Consider the following 27288-nt stretch of genomic DNA (forward strand, 5'->3'; position numbering starts at 1 on the left):
ATATACATTGTTTTATTTTACAAGATGTGTTACAACACTGCTTGTTTAACGAGTACTTAGAAACGGACAATTTGTGCGGTTGATGCGCATGAATTTACTTTCGTCGAGTCCCAAACTCTTCAGTTCTTTTCTCATATTTCTTTCAGTGTAATCGCTTAACCACTCACTATTAGTCAGAACTCTAATAAAAGCTGAAAAGTGAACACAAATATTAAATAAATAAATTGTAATATTACGGATTTAATGAAGGAAGGATTCCAGCCAATAAGACTTAATTATATGAATAACAAAATTATACAGAGTAATTTATATAAAACTGACACATTTCTTTCTTTAATTATTCCGTTGGAAATTCATTCAGTGACCCAATTTTAGCACCAAATTAAGCAGAATGTTCTGGAGTTTCGATTCCTTGTCATTATATGCGCAGATGGTTATGTTTTATTCCTATTGTTGGCAGCACTGACCCAATTTTAGCACCAAATTAAGCAGAATGTTCTGGAGTTTCGATTCCTTGTCACTAGATGCGCAGATGTTTATGTTTTATTCCTATTGTTGGCATCACTAGATGCGCAGATGTTTATGTTTTATTCCTATTGTTGGCAGCTGTTTTCGACATTTTGTGTCAACATTAAATCAACGACTCTTCCTTGTGAAGCAATACTGGATTACGAATTCAATTACAGCTACTCAAAGGGCATACCAGAGAGAATTTGGTGTTCGCAATCCTCCCAAAAGAAACACAATACTGGGACTGGTAAACAAATTGGAAACAACTGGATCTCTGGTGAGTGAAAAGCGCAAGCATCGTTCATCTAGGCTTCCCACGGTTGTTGTTGACGTAAGAGCACGACTGGAGCAGTCACCCAAAAAATCATTAAGATGTTTGTCTTTGAGTTTGTTGAGCAACTGGAAGATGTAGAGCTGAGTCAAGGATATTTTGAGCAAGATGGCGCTACATGCCATACATCAAATGAATCCATGGAACTACAGTAATTGCAAGTTTCTTTGACGACCGAGATCTCCGGATTTGACAACGCCGGACTTCTTTCTATGGGGTTACTTAATCTCCCAAAATTCCTCTACATTTTAGGTGTAATAAGTTGTCGCTAGCACAATTCATTTTGAAACAATTAATGAAAGAAATGTGTCAGTTCTATATAAATCACTCTGTAGAACAATTGAATACACTAAATGCCTTAACAAAATTATAGAACAATTGAATACACTATATGCCTATGTTACAGTATAACATACGGAAATTACCACAAAATAGAAGACAACATGGATCAATTCATGTAGTTTTATGGAACTATACAACGAATTTTGGGGAGGAAATTTCGCAAAATTTTAAATTTTACAAAGTGAAGCCTTGCCTTTGGACATAAAAAGAGATGTAATTTAGATGCACTTTTCAAAAACATTTGGCAAAGTTAATGACACAATTGTATTACACAAAACGATAATATTTGAATTTAAAAAAAAATCAAATTTTCTCATCTTACTTGAACATCAGACAGCAGTGTGTATAATTTATTTGTCATGTGAGCGATCTGATTATTTTGTAAGCTATTCTGTCTTTCGTTCACCTCTAAATTATTTGACTATACAAGATAACTTTTAGCACTTGAGGAATAAACTGAAACATGATATAGCGAGTTATGTTTCAGTTTTTTTTAAAATTAGGATGCAGAAAATTTTATGCTAAGAAGTTTATTATTATACGAGAAATATGGTTGGTGTTTTCTTCAAAATAGTGTACTTTCAACTTAAAAATGGCTTTCAGAGAACCAGGAAGTTCATTTCTGCCCTCACATAAGCCCGCCATTGGTCCCTATCCTGAGTAAGATTAATCCAGTCCCTAGCATCATATCACCTCTCTCAAATCCATTTTAATATTATCCTTCCATCTATGCCTCGGTCTCCGCAAAAGCCTTTTCCCCTCCGGTCTTCCGACTAACACTCTATATGCATTTCTGAATTCGTCCATACCTGCTACATGCCCTGTCCATCTCAAACGTCTGGATTTAATGCTCCTAATTATGTCAGGTGAAGAATACAATGCGTGCAGTTTGTGGTGTGTAACTTTCTCCATTCTCCTGTAACTTCATCCCTCTTAGCCCCAAATGTTTTCCTAAGCACCTTATTCCCAAACAACTTTAGCCTCTGTTCTTCACCCAAAATGATAGTCCAAGTTTCACAATCATACAGGAGTACCGGTAATATAACTTTTCTACAAATTCTAACTTTCAGTTTTTTTGACAGCAGACTAGATGACAAATGCTTCTCAACCGAATAATAATAGGTATTTCCCATATTTATCCTGCGTTTAATTTTCTCCCGAGTGTAATTTATATTTGTTACTGTTGCTATAAGATATTTGAATTTTTCCACCTCTTCAAAGAATAAATTTCTAATTTTCATATATATCAAAATAATGTACAATTTCAACTTACAAAGCTATTAATTCATATATAATGTTGGACCAAATGAGATGAAATGTTTTCTAAAGGAGCACTTTGTATGCAGCATGATATATGTACACATTTTGAAAGATCTGTCTCAAACGGTTAATCCTGCGCCTTCCAAGCACTTTCACTAAACATCAACGGCGAGTTGTAACAATAACAAACTTGAAGAAGCAGGATACTCCTAGGCACAGCTATGCATACCTCATTTTTTTAGATATCGTTAAACGATGCTTTGAGTTATGTAAGGAATGAAAGAGACTACTACCTCTTCCTCGGAATGTTGTAGGTTAGCGTTTTTCTAGAAAATTGAGTTAAGTTACGGAATTACATAAAATTCCTCCCAACGAGCCAGTAATCATTACTATTATACCACTGAACTCAAATTAAATAGTATTTCCAAATTGAAAGTTAAAGTTATGAGGAACCTGAAGAAAATAGATCTGGATTATAAAGAGAGGAGGCTGTTAAGTAACAACGAGTCATCAGGATATGAGAAGAAATGTCTGAAGGAAGTGATATTGGGAGAGGAGTACGTCAAGGATGTCCTTTATCACTTATCCTATTCAACATATACTTCGAGTATTTAGTGAAGAACTGTTTTCAGAACATGGGAGGAGTGACAGTAGGAGGTAGAAGAATAAAGTGCATGAGATTTGCAGATGATATGGCGTTGTTAGCAGAAGAGAATATGATACTAAGGGATATGCTGCTGGAGCTAAATGACAGCTGTGAGCAGTATGGAATGAAGATAAATTCAAATAAGACAAAATCCGTGGCCATAGAGAGAAGAATGAAGAAACAAAACGTGCGAATTCTAAATGAGGCTGTAAAACAAGTGGACAGCTTCAAATACTTGGGATGTACTGTAATATAAGTAGTAACTTGAACTGCTGTCAGGAAGTCAAAAGGAATGGAATTGAATTTAACTGAGGGAGCACGGATGGCCCAGCAATGCGACCTATTGAGATCTATTGCGCTAACCCTCGACATGGAATGAGTTGCGTGCCACAGATCCCCTACGCGCACCACTTTAACCACATGACTCCCTTAACGACCGGTCCTTACAGCAGACAGAATCCATATACCATTCCTGCTTCGGCAGATTCCCTCAAGGCCCCCCTGTCGGTCCGAGGCGAAACTCCTCCCCCGAGTAGGTCCGCCTCGGGTGCCATTGCAGAAGCCATCCAACGTCGCTTAACTACATTCCATGGAGTCCGGTGGAGAAAGTCAGCCGGAAGCTTTTAATAGAAAAAGGAACATCTTCTGCGGGCCTCTGGAGAGAGATCTGAGGAAGAGACTATTGAAGTGCTTTGTGTGGAGTGTGGCATTGTAAGGAGCAGAAACATGGACATCACGACGAAGTGAAGAGAAGCGAATAGAAGCATTTGAAATGTGGATATGGAGAAGGATGAAACATGTGAAGTGGACAGAAAAAATAAGAAATGAGTCTATGTTGGAAAGAGTGGGTGAAGAAAGAATGATGCTGAAAATGATCAGGAAGAGGAAAAGGAATTGACTGGGTCACTGGAGAAGAAACTGTCTACTGTTGGATGGACTGGAAGAAAGGTGAACGGCAGAAGAGTTCGGGGCAGGAGAAGATATCAGATGATAGATGACATAAGATAAGCTTATGTGGATCATACAAGGAAGCAAAGAGGAAGACAGAAAATAGGAAAAATTGGAGAATACTGGGTTTGGAGTGAAATACCTGCCCTTGGGCAGAAAAATATGAATGATACCATGAATGAATGAATTGAAAGTTTGAAATTATACTATTGTGCCTGTACTTTCTGCATTCATGGTTCATCAAAGAATCTTTTAGCTCGTATTCTCTCTGAAATATTTGTTTAGGCACATTTTCGGAATTGTGTTTAATTTACTCACGTTTTTCGAAGTGTTCAAGGCAAGCACCCAGTATTAAATAGCTCCAGTGGTCCGTTGCTAGTACAGTGTAATTACCACTCAATACTGTAAAGAATTCTGAAATCAAGGTAAAATAGGCAAATTACCGTAATTATATTTTGTTAGATGTGTAGACCTAATAATTTACCCTCAAAGCAGTACACTACTTACATATACGAGTATATTAGTTCTAATTAGATAGGAATTTAAGAAACTGATATAAGAAATACATTTTTAAATTATTTGAGTTATTTTTTGAAACACTACCTGCTTGCAATAATTAAAACAAAACATTTCAGTCTTATAATACAGAATGTTCCAAAATTCGCATACACAGACTACATTGACCCCCAATTTCGAAAGAAAATTTGAAATGAAAACCATAATCTTTGGACATGTTTTAAAGTCACGTAAACAGTTCCAGGTATTCTTTTACATTCCAAGTTTAATTATAGATACATATCTAATTTTGAAATTTGACATTCTTAACTCTAAATAAATTTTAAATTTAGAAAACCATATGTCTGATATTACGAGTACTTCAAAAATAAGACTGGCATTTGGAATCATTGGCGGGTATAAGACCAATAAACTATAACAATTTCAAGATTTTATAAAGTTTGCTGTAAGAGTCAGGGGACAAACTTGTTAAACATTTAAGAAATATCATTTTAAACACATTTACAAATCGAATTCGATTGAATCCTTTCTCATATCGACAGAACACATAACAAAAACACCAAATGTAAAATTAAAAAATACCCAAAATTCGATTTTTAAGTCCAGACTGTGCACAATGTGGCAACAATGTATTTTGCAATTAGATGTTACTCCCGCGATCTAATCTAGCTAACCGTACGTTGCTTTAGAACTAAATGTTCTAGGTTCAAACTAGTGATGGGCGAAGTTGTTCTTTTCCCGGAACAGTTCCGACTGTTCCGGTTCCGAAAAAATACTATGTTCCAAATAACAGTTCCGAAATAACAGTCACCAGTGGTGATGAGTCGGAGTCGTTGAGTCGTTCACCTTCCCTCTTCACCATGCTGCTCACACTGGAGCACTCATAGGCATGACATAGTACACATTCTTATCTATAGATGGCACTGCAATGCACATTCGAATCGATTTTGGAAAATTGCTGTGCATGCGGACAGAACTCAAAAGCTTAATGTTAGTAATTACACAGCTGTTGACTACAAGGACAGAATACAACACTTTGTTTTCGTACATGGTAGCCGACTAAAAAAAAAAAATAACATAACATTTAAAACATATGGTATGTAATTTCTGTTCTCTCTATTACATAATAAAAAAAAAACAAATCATTAATTTTTATTTTTACTTTTCTTAATGCACAGTTATAATAATAATAATATATATTACAATTTCATAAATAAAAAAGATATATATTGGCAGTACTGAAACCTGGAAACCCCGCAGTGGGTTAGTAAAATGTTGGAATCGCATCTTTACCAAAGTGTAATTTAAACTTCGCATTAAACCTCGCTCTCCAAATCAGTACTTATATGGGTAGTTTCCAACAAATAATGCTACAACATTTTTGTCGTTCTTTGATAACAGAGAAGATAGCACAAAAACTTGTGCTTGTCAGACTTAACCTCAACAAACGACATACAGACATTGTAACTAAACCACTCATTACCATTTACGACTTTAACCTTTGTATAAAATCAGCTGATCAATGAATTAATAATAGTATGCGTACTTTATGACTTTGTAGAATGTTTATAAAACAGAATTAGTCAACTAATGGTGAAATAAACCATAAAGCGGGAATGAATATTACAGATTATTAAATACTTACTATAACATTACAGATGATTGGCCAGTCTTACAAATGTTGATATTAAAGTTCGCGCCACCGCAAGGATTTCAATTTCCATGCGCCCCCCTCCAACCACGTGAGAGTTTCAAGTACCAACTTCATCCAACGAAGTTCCAAGTATAACATAAAGAACAACGAGAACAGCGTAACTGCAGCTGTCGTTGGTTCATCGGAACAAGCTCCGACGTTCCGACTGTTATCTCGGAGTCGGAACATACCTTGTGCAACGCGGTACTGCGAGCCCGCAACAGCTGGGCAAGTGAGCAGCTCGGAGTCGGAACACTGTTATTTCGGAACAGGAGGTTCCGACCTACTGTTCATTTTTGCAACAGTTCCGAGACCGGAACAGTTCCAAAATAACTGTTGTGTTATTTTTTACCCATCTCTAGTTCAAACCTCCTGTCTGTTTTTATCTTTTATACTTTCTATTTTTTTCTCTTTCTGTAATATACACAGTAATTTTCTGTTGCATTATGCTTCTTCAAAAAATCATAATAAATTATTGTTTATAAATTTCTTGTCATTTAATTGGTTTTAGCTACAGCGATAAACACGGTAATCATTATACTCGTATTAGAGTGCATTACTAAGACATTCTATATTTTCCAGTGTTGCCGAATTGTGCAATTAAAAATTTCTTGCACAAAATTGTGTCACGAAAATTTTCATCTCAGGAGTGACATGATATAGTCTATGAGCACGAATTTCGGGACAGGCTTTATAGAGCCTTGAACTTGGCTCCAGTCGTAGAATCGTTTTTATCGATTCGTAACCTCCCGCATATTTTTAATCTGATAACTCTGATTAATAATAGGATACACATAATTGAGTTCCCCAAATAAGTCTGTAATCAAGAAAACTATAATTCATGTTTCAGGAGAAAGGAAAATAATTTCAGGAGAATATTTCATTAGATTTGTCGGCCTGGGTGGCGCAGTCGGTAGAGTGCTAGTCTTCTGTTCCCGATGAGGTTGCGTGTTCGATCACGTCCCAGGTCGATGGTTAAGTGTGGGGGACGAAATTCGGACACACCGGTAACGCTGATATAACCTCGGCAGTTGCGAGCGTCGTTAAATAATACATTTTTTCTTAATTCATTAGACCTATTATTTGTTAGCACAACAACTTGACTAATTAAGGACAAAAGTTCGTTTACCAATTTAATCAAATAATTTATTGTCGTAAATAAATGCTTCAAAATTACCTTTTCTACCAAAGTCATATACTCCAATATTTGATATTACATCTTTTTTTCGGGATGATCTTCAATTATACTTTCATACCGGTACTGAATACTACCTCTGTTAAAGGTGTTGTTCAAAGTGGTATGCTTCACACATTCCCAACACCTTGCAGAGATTGATATTCACACTCAGAAGTTTTGTTTGTCGTAATGTTTGCAGTTTCTGTCCTTGTAATTGTCTCTAAGTTTATATATAAATTTTTTAGTGATAGTGTGACTTGTGGGGTGGTATATTTAAGCACCACCGCCCTGAACTACTGTAAAATTCATAAATGTACTTTAAATGAGATTTATCAATTTATCGGACTGTAAACTAATAATCAATTGACCTGTATGCTAAGTAACTGCGTGTCTGCTGTGGAGTTAAATGTAGAATAACGCGATCTATTTCTTCGTCACCTACCCATGAACGTCGCCAGGGAGACGAGTTGAATACACTGTAATTCTAAGCCTTACACTCTACATTGAATTCTGTATTATTTCATAACTGTCACAATTATTTATCGATTTAGACATCTGAGTGAGCGAAAATAAATTCAAGAAGAATTAATTGTATCTAATTTATTCATTACGATGATTAAGACAAAGACTAATAATAATAATAATAATAATAATAATAATAATAATAATAATGTAATAATAATAGTAATAATAATGATAATAATAATAATAATAATAATAATAATAATAATAATAATACTATTCCAAATGGAATAATGAGGAAGTTCAATAAAGATGATCTTTGTACTTCGGTTCTAATAATTTGGCACTCTTACTTGTATTATCATCAGGTATGTAATCCATAGCCAGTTTATCATCCTTGTAGTATGTATTTCTGGCTCCCATTATCAGTATCCGACTCTTTTTTTCGCCGAAGCTATTCCTAAACAAACATAAAACCATTGAAACATCCAAGCATATATTTCTGAGATATACTTGCATTCATACAAAATCAAGGTAAACTCAAAAGTTGTTTCCTCCAAGGTAAGAACTCGTATTTTAATCAGAAGGTTACAGCACAGACAAGTGGGCCTATATGTAAGAATTCAGGATCTAATCTCTACGAGGGGCCCGGGTTCAAATCCTGATTGGGACAAAGTTATCTGGTTGAGGTTTATTCGGAGGTTTTCTCTCAACCGAATAAGAGCATTATTTTTGGCGTTGGACCCTAGAATCATTTCGCTGGCATTATCATCTTCAGTTCATTCAGACGCTATTTAACCATAGCAGTTGATAAAGCGTCGTAAAATAACACAAAATTGTAACAGATCTTATCTTTATATTCGAACTTCTTTTCTCGTTTTGATTTCATACCTAAAATGGTGGAGATTCAAAATAAAGCGCCCAATTGGCATGATGTTAAACACTAGTAGGTAAAGCGTTCTGGGTAAATCCCACACTAGTCCATTATTCTCCGTTAGAAACTAGACAATTGAACCAGAGATGCTGTTCTCTTGTTGCATTCCAAAGCATGGTACTACAGAGTGATTTATATAGAACTGACACATTTCTTTCTTTAATTATTCCGTTGGAAATTCATTCAATGACCCAATTTTAGCACCAAATTAAGCAGAATGTTTTGGAGTTTCGATTCCTTGTCACTAGATGCTCAGATGTTTATGTTTTATTCCTATTGTTGGCAGCACTGACCCAATTTTAGCACCAAATTAAGCAGAATGTTCTGGAGTTTCGATTCCTTGTCACTGGATGCGCAGATGTTTATGTTTTATTCCTATTGTTGGCAGCACTAAATGCGCAGATGTTTATGTTTTATTCCTATTGTTGGCAGCTGTTTTCGACATTTTGTGTCAACGTGAAAATGCAGTACACATTAAATCAACGACTCCTCCTTATGAAGCAATACTGGATTACGAATTCAATTACAACTACTCAAAGGGCATACCAGAGAGAATTTGGTGTTCGTAATCTTCCCAAAAGAAACACAATACTGGGACTAGTAAACAAATTGGAAACAACTGGATTTCTGGTGAGTGAAAAGGGCAAGCATCGTTCATCTAGGCTTCCCACGGTTGTTGTTGACGTAAGAGCACGACTGGAGCAGTCACCCAAAAAACCATTAAGACGTTTGTCGCAGGAGACAGGGTACACCTACTCAATGTGTCAGAGAGCTGCGAAAAGTGCAGGCCTAAAGTCATATAGGGCTACGGTTGTTCATCAGCTATAGGAACCAGATAAGGATAATTGCAAGTTTCTTTGACGACCGAATAATTTCCAGGAACCTGTGGCCACCGAGATCTCCGGATTTGACAACGCCGGACTTCTTTCTATGGGGTTACTTAAAAGACAGGGTTTACGCCACACGTCCCCAGACATTGGACGATCTGAAGCACAACATCACACAGGAGATTCAAGCTATTGACAACAGAGTCCTCCAACGAGTGGTCAGTAACATGGAACGACGTGTTGAGTTGTGCCTTATGCAGTATGGAGGACATTTTCAACATTTGCTACAGAGGTAAATAATCTCCCAAAATTCCTCTACATTTTAGGTATAATAAATAAGTTGTCGCTAGCACAATTCGTTTTGAAACAATTAATGAAAGAAATGTGTTAGTTCTATATAAATCACTCTGTAGTACGTATCACACTGATTGTTACACAATACACATCTACACTCATGGCTGGGCTGATGGAAGAATTTCCTGATACATATTCGGTGGTGAAATCCATGAATCGCAAATCTTGTTGCAATGTGTCTGAGCTCGTACTCTGCTCGCATCCATTCTCTGTTTAGCATGGCATCCGTGTTGTAGAAACTGTCGCTAATAGACTCCTCTCTTCCTTCTCAGCTCCCGTAGTAGTTCTTCGCATGCTGGTGTGAATGGCAAGAGCAATTTGTAGTCTGAGATCTTCTACCAGGAAAGTTTCTCTTACCATTACGTACACGTAACGTGATAAGGCGAATTTTGAGACCCCTCGCACCCACTTCAAGAACCTAGGCTTCAAACTCTCGACCTCTCGTAGCTGTTTGCAGCATAAATACTCCCATATGACCCATAGTCCGTATGTTAGTGCGGATACAACTTTGACCCGAAAAATATAGATTTCGAGATTTTAATGAATAGACTACTGTATAATCTTCAGCTGTTAATATAATCCTGACGTAAACAGAAGGACGTGGCTGTCATACCCGTGATTGGCTTACAGTCGAAACACTCACACGACGCACAGTGTGCAATTTTCCCAATCTAGGGGGGCAAAAATCAATTTTTGACTTGTTTAGTTAGTAATAGGTGAATATGAATTCATGTTCTTTAACATTTGGAGAATGTGAGGAATAGCTTTTACTGTTTAATCAGCGGTAAGCTATTTTTAGAAGGGTATGTTCAGTTGTATACAGGAAGACTTATTATGTGGCTGAAAAACAGCCAATTATTAGTGATTTATTGTGTTTTGAGATATGGAATCTGTTCATATAGCTAGCCTGCTGTACGTTCTTACTAATGACTTACCAATGTAACTTCAATTTCAAGTTTGTAAAGTATTTTGTGCGAGATCGTGCGTATTTGCTTGTTTTCCGCACAGAACCAATACGCGGTAAGTGTGAAATACCACATTCAGTATTCCCAACGTAACACACATAACAATTTCCCTCTTCTTACCGCTTAAGCGCGACATTCATTTTACTGCTTAGGCTTTTAACATATTATTTTTAGAGACGTTTAACATAGTAATAATTATAAATTGGAAACTTACCACTGCAATTTCACCTAAATTGCAATGTTAATTATTGTTTTTAAATATTTGCAAAAATTAAGTAAAGTCTACTACTCCACGAAACTTATTGCATTCCTGATACAAGTAACATTAAGGAAGCCGTGAAAAAATCAACAAGATTCCAGATGCCGATGTTATTACTGCAATATGTTATATAAATAATATTGTTAAAATAATAAAATGAAAAATAAATCATTACATAACCTTACCGTTTGTTTTAAGTTCGCATTTATAGACTGGGGGGAAAAAAAAGACAGACGTATATCACGGCCTGCTGGAGTATAGTAAACACAGAAAACCTTTTATAGCAACAATGTTGAAGAAAGATATTTTGGTTTTCCGAAGTTGCCGTCATTAAACAGAAACCAACATGGAGATTTCATTGCAACTAATTAGAAATTCGTCTTTCAGGTATGTAATAAACGATCTTCGCACAAAATAATGTACGATACACGAGCGGTATGTTTGTTTTCATGTTCTCGGAAATTAAAAAAGCTCAACTACGTTTCGCTTTTTCAATCTTTTCCTCGACCATGAAAACGTCAACATACCGCTCTTGTAACGTATATTACTATTTCTTCTTGTAGTCCGGTTTTACAATTGAAAAAACTTAAAGCTCTCCAAATAATGTGAATTTCAGTAGATCCGATAATGTCCAGTTACAATATTTCTTTTACCATTTAATACAGCATTATTCAGTGTGCTGAATCCTTGTTTTAAATTTTGCGCTTTATTGAGCATTTATCCGATGTATCGCCACGGCATGGCGAGTCCTAAGGTTGCGGAGAGAGGAGACGGCCTCCAGATATGGAGGGTAGCTGCGAATATATTGAATAAGCAGTCGTGGACAGCGGATAAGGGGTGGTCTTCCAGCCTGGGGATTGGGCGAAGGGCTGACAACCCATCACCGTAAAAAACAGCTTGTTACGAATCCATACAAAGCCTCGGAATGGGACTGATTCTCTGGCACGACCACACCAAAGAAATAAGAATAGATTTGAGGGAGGTGGGATATGATGATAGAGACTGGATTAATCTTGAACAGGATAGGGACCGATGGCGGGCTTATATGAGGACGGCAATGAACCTGCGGGTTCCTTAAAAGGCATTTATAAGTACATAAGTAATCGGGTATTGGTGCTGACTATCATAAATCCATGCTACAAGTGGAAGTAATATCTTGGTAATTTTCAGATTTTGTTGATATTGGCTCTTTTGAATTACGTTCAACAAATTTTCTGTGCCTTTTGATATTGCAAAGCCATTATATGCACTTTTTTTCTATTTTATTTATTATTTTTAAGTAGGTTATTTTACGACGCTTTATCAACATCTTAGGTTATTTAACGTCTGAATGAGATGAAGGTGATAATGCTGGTGAAATGAGTCCAGGGTCCAACACAGAAAGTTATCCAGCATTTGCTCATATTGGGTTGAGGGAAAATCCCGGAAAAAACTTCAGCCAGGTAATTTGCCGCGGCCGGGATTCGAACCCGGACCAACTGGTTTCGCGGCCAGACGCGCTAACCGTTACTCCACAGGTGTGGACTCTTTTTTTATTTCAACTTTACACGCTTTATAGTTAATGTTCTCAATATTAACAGTAAAAATATCAGTTCAATATTTCTCAGCTATGCCCTGCAACATTACAGGTTTGAGCGTCTTCCCTGAGGCATTTTACCTTTGCAACGAATCTTCAATCAGCCAGAAAGATAATAATTATATTACTCAGTTAATAATACTAATATCAGAACAGCACTGATAACTCACTATCCCGACTTTATTTTATATACGAAAGTACCTGTGCTGTAACGTCACATATACTTCGAAATAGGCAACTTTATTCCAGCTCACAGGTAGCTGAATTACGAAGCCTAGTCATTGCATAAGCTCCATACTCACTTAACTTCAAAGAAGAGTGGCTAAGATTACGGTCTCTGGTAATAAGAGTTAGATATGAAATGGTTTGTTGTACTTATCACTGTATAATTGACTCACGGTCGTGAAACAGCCTTATAACGAGGAATGAAGAAATTGTCTTCTAACAAGCAGAAACTGTCGGTGAATATTTTTGAGTTTGTCAGCGTAGTGTAGTAATACTTTGATATGCCCGTACTGAGCTGAAACAAAAATGTAGATATTAATCACACAATGCCATATATCTTGACTATAATCACAGTATTAAAATTTACAAACATGTTACACTATTGTGTACTAAATTGCACAGAAGCGTACATAGATACATTATGATACGTTCATAAGTTCTCATTAGGGCAAATATTTTTTATTTATTTATTTATTTATTTATTTCTCATTGGAGCAATCGATATTTCGTTATGATATTGTCGCTTGGGGCAGTGTTTCTAAATCCATAAGAAAGCTACAGGAATTACTATAAAAGAGAATAATCAAAATATGTCTAAAATCTGTTGATTATCTTACTAAATTTTTTACTCGCAATTTAATATTTTAAGTTCAAACAGATATACAACATCCATTATTAATCTTTCGAACGAAAAAAGAAAATTTCAACACATACTGGCATAATTATAGAAGGAAAATACGTACTTCATTTCACGGAGTCGAAAAGTTTATCGGCTGCTGGTATCAAACATGACTTAAAGCTACATAATAATTTCATATCTCAATATCCTGATCCTTTAAATAAACATACAGTGAAATTTAAACTTGAAATTAAAGGAAATATCAAGAAAAATTAACAAAGTTGTAATTTAATAATTGTCCATTTTTAATTGCATTTACTTATGAATATTAGTTATAAACGTTTTCATTTGTATTTACATAATTTAACATAGATTGTTTACTTACTTACTTACTTATTTACTTACTTACTTACTTACTTACTTACTTACTGGCTTTTTAGGAACCCGGAGGTTCATTGTCGCCATCACATAAGCCCGCCATCGGTCCCTGTCCTGAGCAAGAGTATTCCAATCTCTACAATAATATCCCACCTCCCTCAAATCCATTATAATATTATCCTCCCATCTACGTTTCGGGCACCCCAAAGGTCTTTTTCCCTCCATTCTCCAACTAACTCTCTATATGCATTTCTGAATTCGCCCCTACGAGCTACATGCTCTGCCCATATCAAACATCTGGATGCAATGTTCCTAATTATGTCAGGTGAAGAATACAATGCGTGCAGTTCTGCGTTGTGTAACTTTCTCCATTCTCCTATAACTTCATCCTTCTTAGCCCTAAATATTTTCCTACGCACCTTATTCTCAAATACCCTTAACCTCTGCTCCTCTCCTCAAAGTGAGAGTCCAAGTTTCGCAACCATACAGAACCGGTAATATAATAATTATATTACCATTATTGTTTTATAAATAAATAAATTTACTGCTTTTATTTATTTTTCCATTGTTTTTCTGACAACTTTATATAATTATAATTTCTTTGTCAAAGTCTTCTTTAATCATAAGGTCTGTTAAATTTTGTTTCTTTCGGGACCATATTTATTTACGACAATCTTAAAGAATTAGTCGACGAACTATTGACTCATTCTATATGAACACTTTCAGGTGAAAAATAGTTACTCTTGAATAATCTTTCGATTTTCTAAGTAAAAGAGAATTATCTCTCTTTGCTGTTTTCCATTCTTTATATACATTTACGTACATTGACCATGAGGAGAAACGCTGAAACTTTTTATGTACCTGTGAAGAATTTTCGAAATTTCTTATTACTTTTTTCAAGGCCGTGTCCAACCTATGTTCAACGTCGTCGTCAAAGTCTCCTGGCGCCTTCTGTAGTATGTATTGCTGTAGGTATTACACAATAGATCCTATTTTTATACTTTACTCTCTTTGGAAGTTGAAGCATTATTAATAGGATTTAAACACTGTGTCATTAATTTTTTCCGTATAGATCAAGCTGTATTATGATTATTTTTTCCAGACTTTATCAATAATTAATTTAAATTAATTTTCATAATGTGGCAAAAATATATTAAATTTGAAAGTTTATATGCTATATAATTGCTTGAAGTGCATAAAACGAATTAAATCAATTGTATTGCAAATTGAATTAATTCAAATGTGTAGTCACGTTAAGGTACGGAGTATGACCACCTATCCAGGATTCCTGACGAGAGAATCTGGCAACCCTGCTTTTTTGGGGGAGAATAATGTTCTTGAACAAAAAGGCGTAATTTTCAAAAATTCAATACACTGCACTACAATACAGAAATTATTTTAAAACTTCTCCATTAACTATTTAACCTAACTGAATTTTAAAATGTTTCAACAATTATTTATAGAGCAGCTGTACTAATTTGGATGTATAAATCAGGTGATCTGTAATGTTAAGAACCATAAAAAATTAAAATTTCTAAGGGCCGATTTCACCAAACTTATTTAACTTCAATTGTTACTTAAAATCTTCTTAATTAACAATTGAAGTGACAATGCATTTCATTAATAAGAATTAGGCTCTGAGCTCTCATTAAACTACATTTAATTGACCAATTTTGGTCGTTTAAATACTGAATCCTACATTAACGATATTTGCATCATGGCGAGGATAATGATGGACGTGATATTTTGAAATGATGATTTCTCGCCAAGATGAGCGAGAATAAATTCCGAAATAGAAGATTATTTTAATACAATGGACGAAGAAGAAAGGGGAAACTAGGGTCTGTTGGACAGTCGGGCATGCTGGACACTCCGTACTTTAACGTGTTACCACGCCAGTTGTGGGCACATTCAGCTAGAAGTTAATGACGGAAGTAGCCACGAGTGGGGCTACTTCCGTCATTGACTTCTGGCAGAAAGTGGTGCCCACAAGTGACGTGGTAACACGTTAAAGTACGGAGTGTCCAACATGCCCGACTGTCCAACAGACCCTAGTTTATCCTATGCAAATGCGGTTTATACTAAGCAAAACATAAGCTTTGTGTATTTTGAATAGTGCAGAACGTAATTAGAATTTCGAAGTGATAGTTGAGCACTTCATAATATTATTCAAATGATACATTTATTGAAGAAACGTTTAATCAATCTTCGGTTGCCTAAAATACGGCAATTGGATGTAATGTTCCTAATGTTATATTTGAAGGCACTGGAATGGCGCAAATCCATGAAGTATTTCCATTTTGCTTGTTGCAAATTTCCTTGTACCTACTTTCATTTTATCCCTTTTTGTCTTCAGTATAACTGAAGGCATTGGTATGAGCTTCTTTTGCATTGAATTCTATTTCTACTTAATTCCAATCTTTTCTCTTTTCTTCTAAATCCTGCCCAAACTTTTTTTTTTTCGATGATTTTCATATGCTTTTCTACGATAGTGCGTAAAGTTGCATTTTACCAGTTGTTACCATTGCCTAAAGTGAGCCTTTAAAGCACTAGTGCGTAAAAAATTAAGTAATCACTTTATGCACTGATATTCATTTTATGCATTGCCAAAGAAAGTGTAATATTCAATGTCGAAAGTTATTTCAGTAAGAAATTAATGCATTGCCTCGATATTTCATTACTTAAATATTACACGTAACACAAATAAGTAACAAATTTAACATTCATATCTGAGTCATTCCATGTCAAATCAACACAGGCTACAACATAACCCTGTTTAATTTTTATAAAAGTTTGCAAAACCGAAGCTAGTATTTAAAGTTAATTAAATGTATAAAATATTGAATCTATGTGTCGAGAACTTGTTTTGCAATATCGCTTTAAATTTTTTTGTAAAAATTAGAATTTCATTTTAGAAAAGCAACATTTTTTTTCTTTGTAAGGAAGAGGGACCCGAAGATTTGCACTGCAGGCTTATTGTGTTTATTGTGGTAAACACAATAGCCGAGCTTTTCTACAAGTACAGCATGCCTCACCGTAAACTCAACCCGGCTATTGTATGGATGATGATATGTGAATTAATGATGACCAAATGAGTCCGACGTCCAACGCCGAAAATTACCCAGCAAAGGAAGAAAACTTAATCTTGAAATTGAAATAACTCATGGTGTTGAATATAGAGTGTTGTGTTTGATCTCATTTTAAAGCTCATGAAACAAACTTTATTTTTATATTAAAAATACTGTTAACTTCAAGTAAGTTTGAAGGTCATTCATTGTTATATTTAACCTTCAATTTCTCAAAAAGAACAATTTTCAAATTATGCAAATCTAGTCTTTCAGGTGAAGCTCCCTGTAAAGCAGATTTGAATAATTTCAAGGGAAAAATTGTTCCGGGGCCGGGTATCGATCCCGAGACCTCTGGTTGAACGTACCAGCGCTCTACCACTGGGCTACCCGGGAACTCCACCCGACACCGTCTCAACTTTTCCCTTTATATCCACACAACTCGCGTGGGCTGACGAAACGCCAGAGACCCACAACGAGTGCACACAATCTCTGTGGTTTTCTGTTAACGAACACAGTAACGTATATATTATGCAAATCTAGTCTTTCAGGTGAAGCTCCCTGTAAAGCAGATTTAAATAATTTCAAGGGAAAAATTGTTCCGGGGCCGGGTATCGATCCCGGGACCTCTGGTTGAACGTACAGCGCTCTACCACTGAGCTACCCGTTAACAGAAAACCACAATTCCAAGTCACACAGAGATTGTGTGCACTTGTTGTGGGTCCCTGGCGTTTCGTCAGCCCACGCGAGTTGTGTGGATATAAAGGGAAAAGTTGAGACGGTGTCGGGTGGAGTTCCCGGGTAGCTCAGTTGGTAAGAGCGCTGGTACGTTCAACCAGAGGTCCCGGAATCGATACCCGGCCCCGGAACAATTTTTCCCTTGAAATTATTCAATTTTCAAATTATTCAAAAACATACATGTTAGCCACGCGTATTGTCTCATTACATACTGAAAATTTCAGGTTGGAACTATCAAGCAGTTCTCAATAATTAAATATATTGTGAACCGTGTACGACGGCTCAGCCAGTCAAACAACTTACTATAGCACCGTGACTCTTCCGTATGCATTTTCCTTATTGTCCTATTTGCCAGCAGGAATTGTGGGTAGTGCGGAGAGGGGGAAGTGCCGTGAGCTAAGCCGATCACTCGGGAAACTCTAGGGATATAGGAAACGTCGACTACTCTGATACACTCAGAAAACTCGGTTGGTATAGGTAACGTCGTCTAGTCGGATACACTTAGAAAACTTCATCGATATAGCTAACGTTACTGTTCTACTATACTTAGGCCCGATTGTATAAACCATTTATTCTTAGATCAGAGGTTAAATTGATCCTTGTTTCAGCTGAACTTGGAATTTTGTGTTGTATAAAGTCTAATCTGAGATTAATTTGTCTCAAACTAAAGTCAACTTTGACTAAAGAAATTTCTCCGATTAAGTTAGATGATCCAAGTTCAGTTATTCATTTTCTGTTTGAAATATACGAGTGACAGATTGTGCAAATAATATATTCATTATTATTAATATAAATAGATATGATAGGTACAGTTATATATATATATATATATATATATATATATATATATATATATCTTTCAATTTCTTGCCTTAAAAACAAACAATCTTATATTTTATAAGGCTCTAGCGTGTTCAGCAGTATCAAATAACTTAACCTATAATTACAATATGTTAATAACAACATTAATGGATATGATAGGTACATTAATAAATTTTCAATTAACTGTATTACTAAACGAAAATTGTCGTTTTATAAAGCTTTATTATGTTTAGCAGTATCAAACACCATAACATGATAACAACTTGGAGAACAGTCAACCTTCTTCTTATTGTCCGCCATTATTTACATTGCACAAAAAAAAAAAAAACAGTGTCTCCAACAAAGTGTACGGAAAGTCGCCAAAAAGTAGTTGTAAAGTCGCTAGATTTCTCATTATCAACAAAGAAAGATTAAATTTTGTCACTATGGGGTGCTAAAAAGGTCACTAAATCCCTATTTAAGCAATATAAAAGTTAAAAGAAATTGTTGTTGAAAAAGAGTTAAAGTCGCTAGATTGGCAACACTGAACAAACCTGTATAACTTGGTCCGTGCATCACGTATTTCACCTGTTTATGCGATGTTGCCAAATTCTTTTCACGTGAACTTAGATTGCATTTGAACCAAGGTAATTTGATCGCAGTGTCTGAACTCGGTTCACTTTCCGATCTTCGATCAAAGTTTATCTTTAGTCAGGGGGTTTATACAATTGGGCCTTAGAGAGTTCCAGCGCGATATGCAAGGTCTGAGAGTTAATAGATTCAGTGGATTTGCAAAGTGAGCTTTGCTGATGAGATTATTATTATTGAAGTTTGGAATAGTCTACACATATTGTCTGGTAAGATTGATCATTTTTAGGTTCCAGAGATGTAGTAGAAAAATACATTGTATGAAATACTTCGTAAAGTTATTTGTTTGGCACAAGTGTAACGTTTGTGAAACGAGGTAAAGCTTTACACTCGTGCCAAAAAGATAACTTATACGAACTTATCTGATAAGTAACTAGTGAAGTTACCTCTGTTTATGACATCATTTTAACTTCGTAATATAACAAATGTTCTCACTATAAACGTCATTGCTTACATTAACAAGGTATATGGCCTTCGAAATTATTATTTTGCTATGATTTCGAAGGCTGTGATCACTTAATTGAGAATTAAATTCATTGACTTTGTTTTAAATGCCTATTAGTTTCATGAAGTGCAAACTAATTATATAGTAATATGTTTTCGTATTTATGTGAAATTACAATTAGTTAATTGTGAATTAATAACATGTTGGTGAAATCAGCCCTAAGAGGATGTTCTCATTTATTTGCACACTACTATAAATAATAGACTGAGCTGGTGGGTTGAGGGGAATATGGCGGTTGATCAATCAATTCAAAGTCAACCTCATAAATTTTCTGCATTTGAGTGAGGGCCTTGTGAACGGGTGATAATTTTTTTAAATTTTATCACGAAGTTCCTCAACAATATTTCTGGAAGCTAAGTTAATAATGAAGAATAATATGCTCCCATCACAGATCTATCATGTTCTACGTTATTATTACAATATTATTCCTTCCTTGTTCCGAAAAAACTGATGCGAAGGCATTTCCTGCCGACATTTTTAATATGAATTGTCTTTGGGCGGAGAACACAAGAGAATATTTCTAATAGGGGACATATAGCCTATCTACAGGAAAAAGTTACCAAGGCTAAGGATACTTTTAAAACTCGCTAATGTGTTTTCGCGGGATATCAGCCGAGTTAAAATTTTGGAATGTTCCAAGCATTCAACTGTTATCTCTGCAGCATCTCTGAAGATGACTGCAAAGATAGCAGTTGAAAGCTTGGAACATTCCAAAATTTTAACTCGGCTGATATCCCGCGAAAACATATTAGCGAACCAACGCTGAGAAAGCCTCAAATCCTACATACTTTTAAAACTGTTTGTTTCAGGTTCGTTAAATTAGATAAATTGATTACAACGGCGTTCTACGTACATTTTCGAGAAAGAAATCTTTCTTGGGAGGTGCTCCAATGTCACATTTTACATCTTTCGTTTCCAAATCTCGATAGAAACTCGACAAGAACAAAATCAGGAGTGATACTCTCGCACCTGTAAAGAAATTTCACACATTGTAAGTATTCATGCAATGTATAATCTCGAGGCATATTGATATGTAGTTAATGAATGTGAAAAAATTCTATCAAAACAGGAGACATCGTTGTCCACAGTCAGACGACTTAGCAAAGGCCAATTTTCCAATATATCAGGAATACTGAAAACATATCTTTCCATACAATGAGAAAAAAAAAACATTGGTTTTCCTGTGAATAATATTGTTTCATTGACTATTTCGCCCAAGCACCAATTCGCCAATGACGTGTAAGAAGCCGTTGAATTGCAGCCAAACAGAGCCATTGTCGATTGCAATTGCCTATTTTATTGTGTACTGTGGCTAGTGATTCCTAATTGTTTCCACAAATCAATGAGGAACACGGTAACCTAATTATAAATAAACCCAGATATAATAAACATCAGTTTTCTCACGATAGAGTACATCTAATAAATTTACATTTTATTGAATATCACAATGATGTCAACGAGAGCGCAAACGTGTCTCAGAGCACGTAGGGCACGCAGGTACAAATCACTGGTGAACACAAGGGTTGTACATTACACATTGACGATGAAGTCGTTCAGTAACTTTCAGGCTGACTGGACTCTTGACTTCGTATGTGAGTGAAAGATGAGGTGATGCTTTTTGTTTGGTATCTGGAAATTATTTAGTTACAAAGAAATGCAGTATCAAACGCCTGAAATTATTAGTTGATCTACAGAATGATATATTCATATTGTGTGTTTTTATTGACATTAAATAGTAGTAAATATATATGTACATGTGTGTAGAGCTTCTTTCTCAGTGTATTGCATTTAGTTTAAAGGATGAAGTACAAACAAAAGGGTATGTTGCTAATAGCGTAGACTTGTTACGATTACCATTCTCACTACGATTCTTCTTAATCGCAGTAATCTTCCTAATCTTTGATGTAGAAATTGCACTATTAGATCCTTCAAAATCGGGAAACAAAAAATTTATAACATAATTTAATAAACCCTGATACACAAGGTACAACAAAAATGTACTAAAAATCCTTTCCAAGCCAAATACATCAATTTGTTATAACAAAAACGTGGTATTGTACCACGAACTCAAAATGAATATAAAATAAATAAAAGAAAGCCTAAAATAGAAAAATACAGAATTGATATCACTACCAAAAAAATAATACAAAATAATATTCTCATCGAATTCGATTTTTTTTTTTTTGCCTGACATGTGTTTCGCATAGACTACAATCCTGTAAAAAAGAATATCCCAAGTCCGTGTCTAGGCCTGTGTTTCTTAATTATACAATAGGTATTCTTATATTGCAAACCTATAATATATAGTTTCTTTGCTGTCCTGAAAAAAAAAAATACTTCAATGCACTTGGGATGTTTGCCAATTCAGGACTTCGTCAATGATGCAGCAGCAAATACACTTTATGATCTTACAGTTCTTCTCACGTTTTACATAGCTTTAAATCCTGATATACTATATTCGGGGGTATGATTTGTGGCGCAGTTTATTTTTATATTTTTATATTTGGCAGTACGTACGTATGTGAGCAATTTTTCTCACTGTAAACCTAAAAAACCAAGACTCTAATGAGGATTATCATATGATAATATGCGCCCAATCTAAGAAGGCTGGTGTCGGTAAAAAGCAAAAAATACACTTCTGAGTTAGGCGACAATTCAGAAATTACATTTGTTTCTAGAAGTGTTATTTTCATGTAATAATTATGATTATGTAATAGTTACATAGCAATTAATTAGATAGACCTTATTGTCTAAAACTGCTTAAGTTAAAGAGAATATACGTATGTTTATTATTTGTTGTAGCCTTATTATTGCATTTTACCATATCCAGAATGTCCTGTGATTTCTTTTCCTTTTTTATTAGTTTAAAACACAAACGCAGCGTTTATGTGCTAATTGCATTATTCGATAACTATATAACAATTACTTCGATCCTAGTTATTATCTGAAACTGTATAAGTTAAGAAGAATCTGTTTATTATTAAATTCTACCATTTTATAATTAATTTCATTTATTAGAAAGGTACATGCTGCAAAACATACCTTGACTTCTTGTTGTCTTATATGAATGTAACACAATATCTATCGCTTAAAAGCAGTTTAATTCATCACGCAGTGGTAGGCCAATAGAGTTAATTTTGCTCACCCCTTCTTAATCACCGCTACTGCCTGCAGAATAGATTCATTCCAACTACTCAGTGCTTTATAGCACGAAGAATCGAGTACGTGCTTCTGACCTTGACATCCCTGGAATATCACCTCCATAACTCTATATTTAAATATATTTCCAACTTTCCAAATGTTGTCATGCTTATAATAAAATTTAAAACCTCCATTATACTGTTTAAGTTGGACTAGTTACCGCTATTGGTTTTCGTGGTTTGTGTGAATAAATATTTTTACTAATGATAATAATATAATGGTAATAATAATAATAATAATAATAATAATAATAATAATAATAATAATAATTGTAGGAAAACTGCATATAAACTCTGTCCTAACGAGGGTAATATCCAAGTTAGTAACCATGAGGTCAGTCCCGTGTTGTTTATGAACTCACTCCCGCACAAAGTTATCCGCCTGTTTCGATCTGTCTCGTGATGATTATGAATTCACTCCCACAAGAAAGTTATCTATCTGCTTCGAACTATCTCGTGGTTGTTTATGAACTCACTCTCGCAGAACGTTATCTGTTTCGATCTAACTCGTGATGTTTTTGTACTCACTGCCGCAGAAAGTTATCTGCTTCGATCTGTCTCGTGATTATGAACTCACTCTCACAAAAAGATATCTCAGATTCCAATCGACACTGAAATGGATCTGGTTGCAAGGATTCTCGCAGGGCTGAAAAGGTGCGCCAATCGGCCTTAGATGCTAGAGCGTTTGCAATAGTCCATGGTGCTTCGCTGTACAGTTTATAGAAATCATGGAGGTTGACATTTTGATTAGCTGCTTTAAACGAAGTGGAGAGTACATAGTGTGCTGTACAGTGAAGTATTTAACAAACAAGTATGAGTTTTGCTCTACGGTTTGTTTCATTACTCATGTAATTTTTGTATCGTTTGTATTACAGTACATAGGCTACTTCACAACTTCGTTGATTATCTTTTAAAATTTTTCTTGTAATCAATCAGAATTCCTCTTATCACCGTCCAAACGACATGCTACAAGTAAACACATCAACAATACATTACTCACTAATAAGTAACCGGAGACCATAGGTTCCTTATAACAAAACACTCAGCCAACATCCTTGAACAACCTGTGAAAATTTGTCTGTAGACTTCTGGTTCACCCTGTATATTGTTACTTTATAATGTCTTACAGTCTCAAACATGCTGTAGTAGAGAGTTCCAGAGATAGCTGCAGAAACGGTGAAAGATAACCACAAGAACTTTCTATGTTTAGGAATGAAGAGTGTGATCATGCGTTATGAACGAGAATATATTTCATAATATGAGGACTAATTCTGAAAATGAGAAGCTAATACCTAGGATGAGAGTTCTGAAAAATATTGAAGAGAAGGACTCAGTGCAATATGACCACGCTACATTCTTTCTGTCAGTTTCATGTTAAGATCAGTGAAGAGAGAGTATCATAATAATCAAAATGAAGCATCAAGAGCGACTGTACTTGATTCTTCTCAAGTGCCAATCCAAGGAAATTTCGGATACTTTTCAGTGTGTTAATTTTCATAGAAATTCTTTTACATGTGTGTGTGATCTGTGTATTCAAACTTAAGTTTTTGTTCATATAAATTTCTAGATCTTCTTTACTTTCTGGTGAAGTTTCGCGCTTTCCGCTAATTATTATTATTATTATTATTATTATTATTATTATTATTATTATTATTATTATTATTATTATTATTATTATTATCAGATGGATATTTTACACTAAAGCTTTTGATCGAAAAACATAGAGAATTTAATATTGAAACCCACCTGGCATTTATTGATATGAAGAAAGCCTTCGACAGAGTAGACAGAAACAAATTATTGAATATTTTAGCACATGATGGTATTCCAAATCAATTAATAACAGCTATTTACAATATTTATAATAATAATCATATACAGGTTAGGATTGAAAACAAATATTCAGAACGGAAACGAATAAATCAAGGAGTGAGACAGGGTTGTAGTTTATCTCCTCTATTATTTATAATATGTATGAATCACATTATTAAGGAATGGAGATTGAAACCACATGGAAGTATACCGATAAGTCGTTTGTCCCAAATAGATACCTTATTATTTGCTGATGATATTGTGTTTATGGCAATTTCAGAAGATAATTTACAACGTTTGGTTTACAACTTTAATCAAATGGCAGAAAGTTTCAATATGGAAATTTCAACTGACAAATCTAAAGTGATGGCTTTTTAGGAAAGGAACCAGTCCGTAGCAAAATATGCATCAATAATAAGATCTCGAACGAGTCAAAAATTTTAGTTAACTCGGTTACCAAATTTCATATGAAGAAGAAAAGGATTTGAATGAGAAAATTATTAAATTCAACAGAGCAATGGGGATAATTAATCAGATATTCAAACCAACCTTGGTACAAAAACACACGCGCACCAGAATTTATAAAACATTGGCCAGACCTATACTCTGTTTTGGTAGTGAAGCGTGGACGATTCGTAATATTGATTCACTAAGATTAACGGCGGCAGAAATGAGATTTATGCGTCGTACAGCGGGATACACGAGAATGGATCACATTAAAAATTTTGACATTATGAAGGATCTGCAGATTGAACCGATTACGGAATACCTACAGAAATACAGACAAAACTGGAGATCACATGTCATCAGAATGCCTCGTTCTAGAATTCCACGCCAAATTTTAAATTACCATCCTGTGGGCAAGAGATCCTTGGGCAGACCGTTCAAGCGTTGGCAAGAGATCGTAACGGGCCACTAGGCCCAATACATGCAAGGATGATGATGATGATGATTATTATTATTATTATTATTATTATTATTATTATTATTATTGTGCAGAACCGGGTCAGTGTATGAAAGGTACCTTTGAACTTGCTTCCTTTCTGATCTCGACCAAGGAACAACTAGATCTAATTCTTGCATGGAAATGTATTTGGCCGCAATATGGACACGTTATCCTGTATGGATTGTGTTTCATACTTCAGCTACCATACGAACATCTTAAGTACAGGGACATCACTTTATTTTTACCAACATTTTTAACATTAACCTGGCTATACTCGGAAACACTGTTGCCCCCTTCCATTACAGGAGTTTGATGTTACTAGTGCAATATGTAAACAAATCATTTTACTAGGTATAGGAGGAGAGAAAAGTAGTGTATCCATTTATGTTGTAGGGAAATACGATATTACGATTTTCAGTTTGATCATCACTTTTACGGAATTTATCAAAATACAGTAGAGTAGTAACATTTTTTTTTTTCAAAAACTCAACTTTTCAGGCGGCTATGTTCGTTATGTAATGTCTACTTTATTTAGCATATTAATTATTGATGTTATCATACAATATAGAGAGTGCATCTAAATTGAGGGGGTCATAAGTAAAGGGCTGTAAGTGCACTTAAGTTACTTTGGAGAAAATGGGGTTTAAATATTTAAGCTTTCGTAAAATCGGTGAAATTTTTTATTTAAATTTTAATGTGTGATGCGATTAAAATATCCCTTTGCCACTAAAATTTTAGATACTTTTGCTTACACTGGATGCACTTAACTCATGTTATACAAATGTCACTAGCATTCCTTTACTTCTATCCACCTCAATTCAAAAAAAGCTAATCTGAATTTTTAAACAAGTTGCTGAAAATGGTTGCCGTTCATTACAATGCAGGCTTCAATTCAGTACACATATTATTAAAAACATTTTGAAGCATATTCTCTGAAATTGAATTTATCGTTTCTTGAATATAATTTTTTAGTACGATATTATTAATATAGATTCTTTCTTCTATAGAAAACGCAATCATATTTATGAAACACACTATACACTGCAGTGTTTACTTCACTGCTTGAAGACTTCGAATGCAACAGCGGCCGTAAGTTTGTGTGTCTGACGGGAGCAAGGACATTAGTGAAGGGGTGAGAGTGAAGTACATTCAGAAATGCAGGTACAATAAAAATGCAAGTAAAAATAAAATGATGTCCCTGTACAACCAATTCACGGTCCTCCTGAACTCACAGATGTAACTCATGAAAAACATAAATACTATAGGTTATGTAAATAAATAATATGTCAGGTTTTGATAAAGATATAAGTTTATTGTCAAGACAAGCTGTTTTAACACAAAACCTAATATTCAACATTGTTTTACGTTAATCCTGGAACCGAAGTCCCCTAATTAATTTTTTTTTTAATCTTTGATGTTCTACACAACTGATTGAAAAAGTTTGTATACCATAACTACGAATATTTGAATTCAGAAACTGAAATCAACTTGTCTTACCAAGCATGACGTATTGCAGTCTACAGTACTTCTGAGCTATAGGCTAGATCTTCC

The 27288-nt window shown here is 35.0% G+C and overlaps 1 protein-coding gene across 1 annotated transcript; it reads right to left on the bottom strand.

Annotated features, from left to right (window-relative positions):
- On the bottom strand, positions 1-27288 carry LOC138695260 (uncharacterized). Its single transcript, XM_069819702.1, has 6 exons — positions 27235-27288; positions 20633-20748; positions 13199-13320; positions 8239-8345; positions 4356-4451; positions 1-191 (listed from the first exon to the last, which is right to left on the bottom strand). Exons 1-6 carry the CDS (start codon positions 27239-27241, stop codon positions 46-48), a joined length of 594 nt encoding a protein of 197 aa, XP_069675803.1. The 5' UTR covers positions 27242-27288; the 3' UTR covers positions 1-45.

Source organism: Periplaneta americana, chromosome 2 (genome assembly GCF_040183065.1).
Source record: "Periplaneta americana isolate PAMFEO1 chromosome 2, P.americana_PAMFEO1_priV1, whole genome shotgun sequence".
Taxonomy (NCBI): Eukaryota; Metazoa; Arthropoda; class Insecta; order Blattodea; family Blattidae; genus Periplaneta; species Periplaneta americana.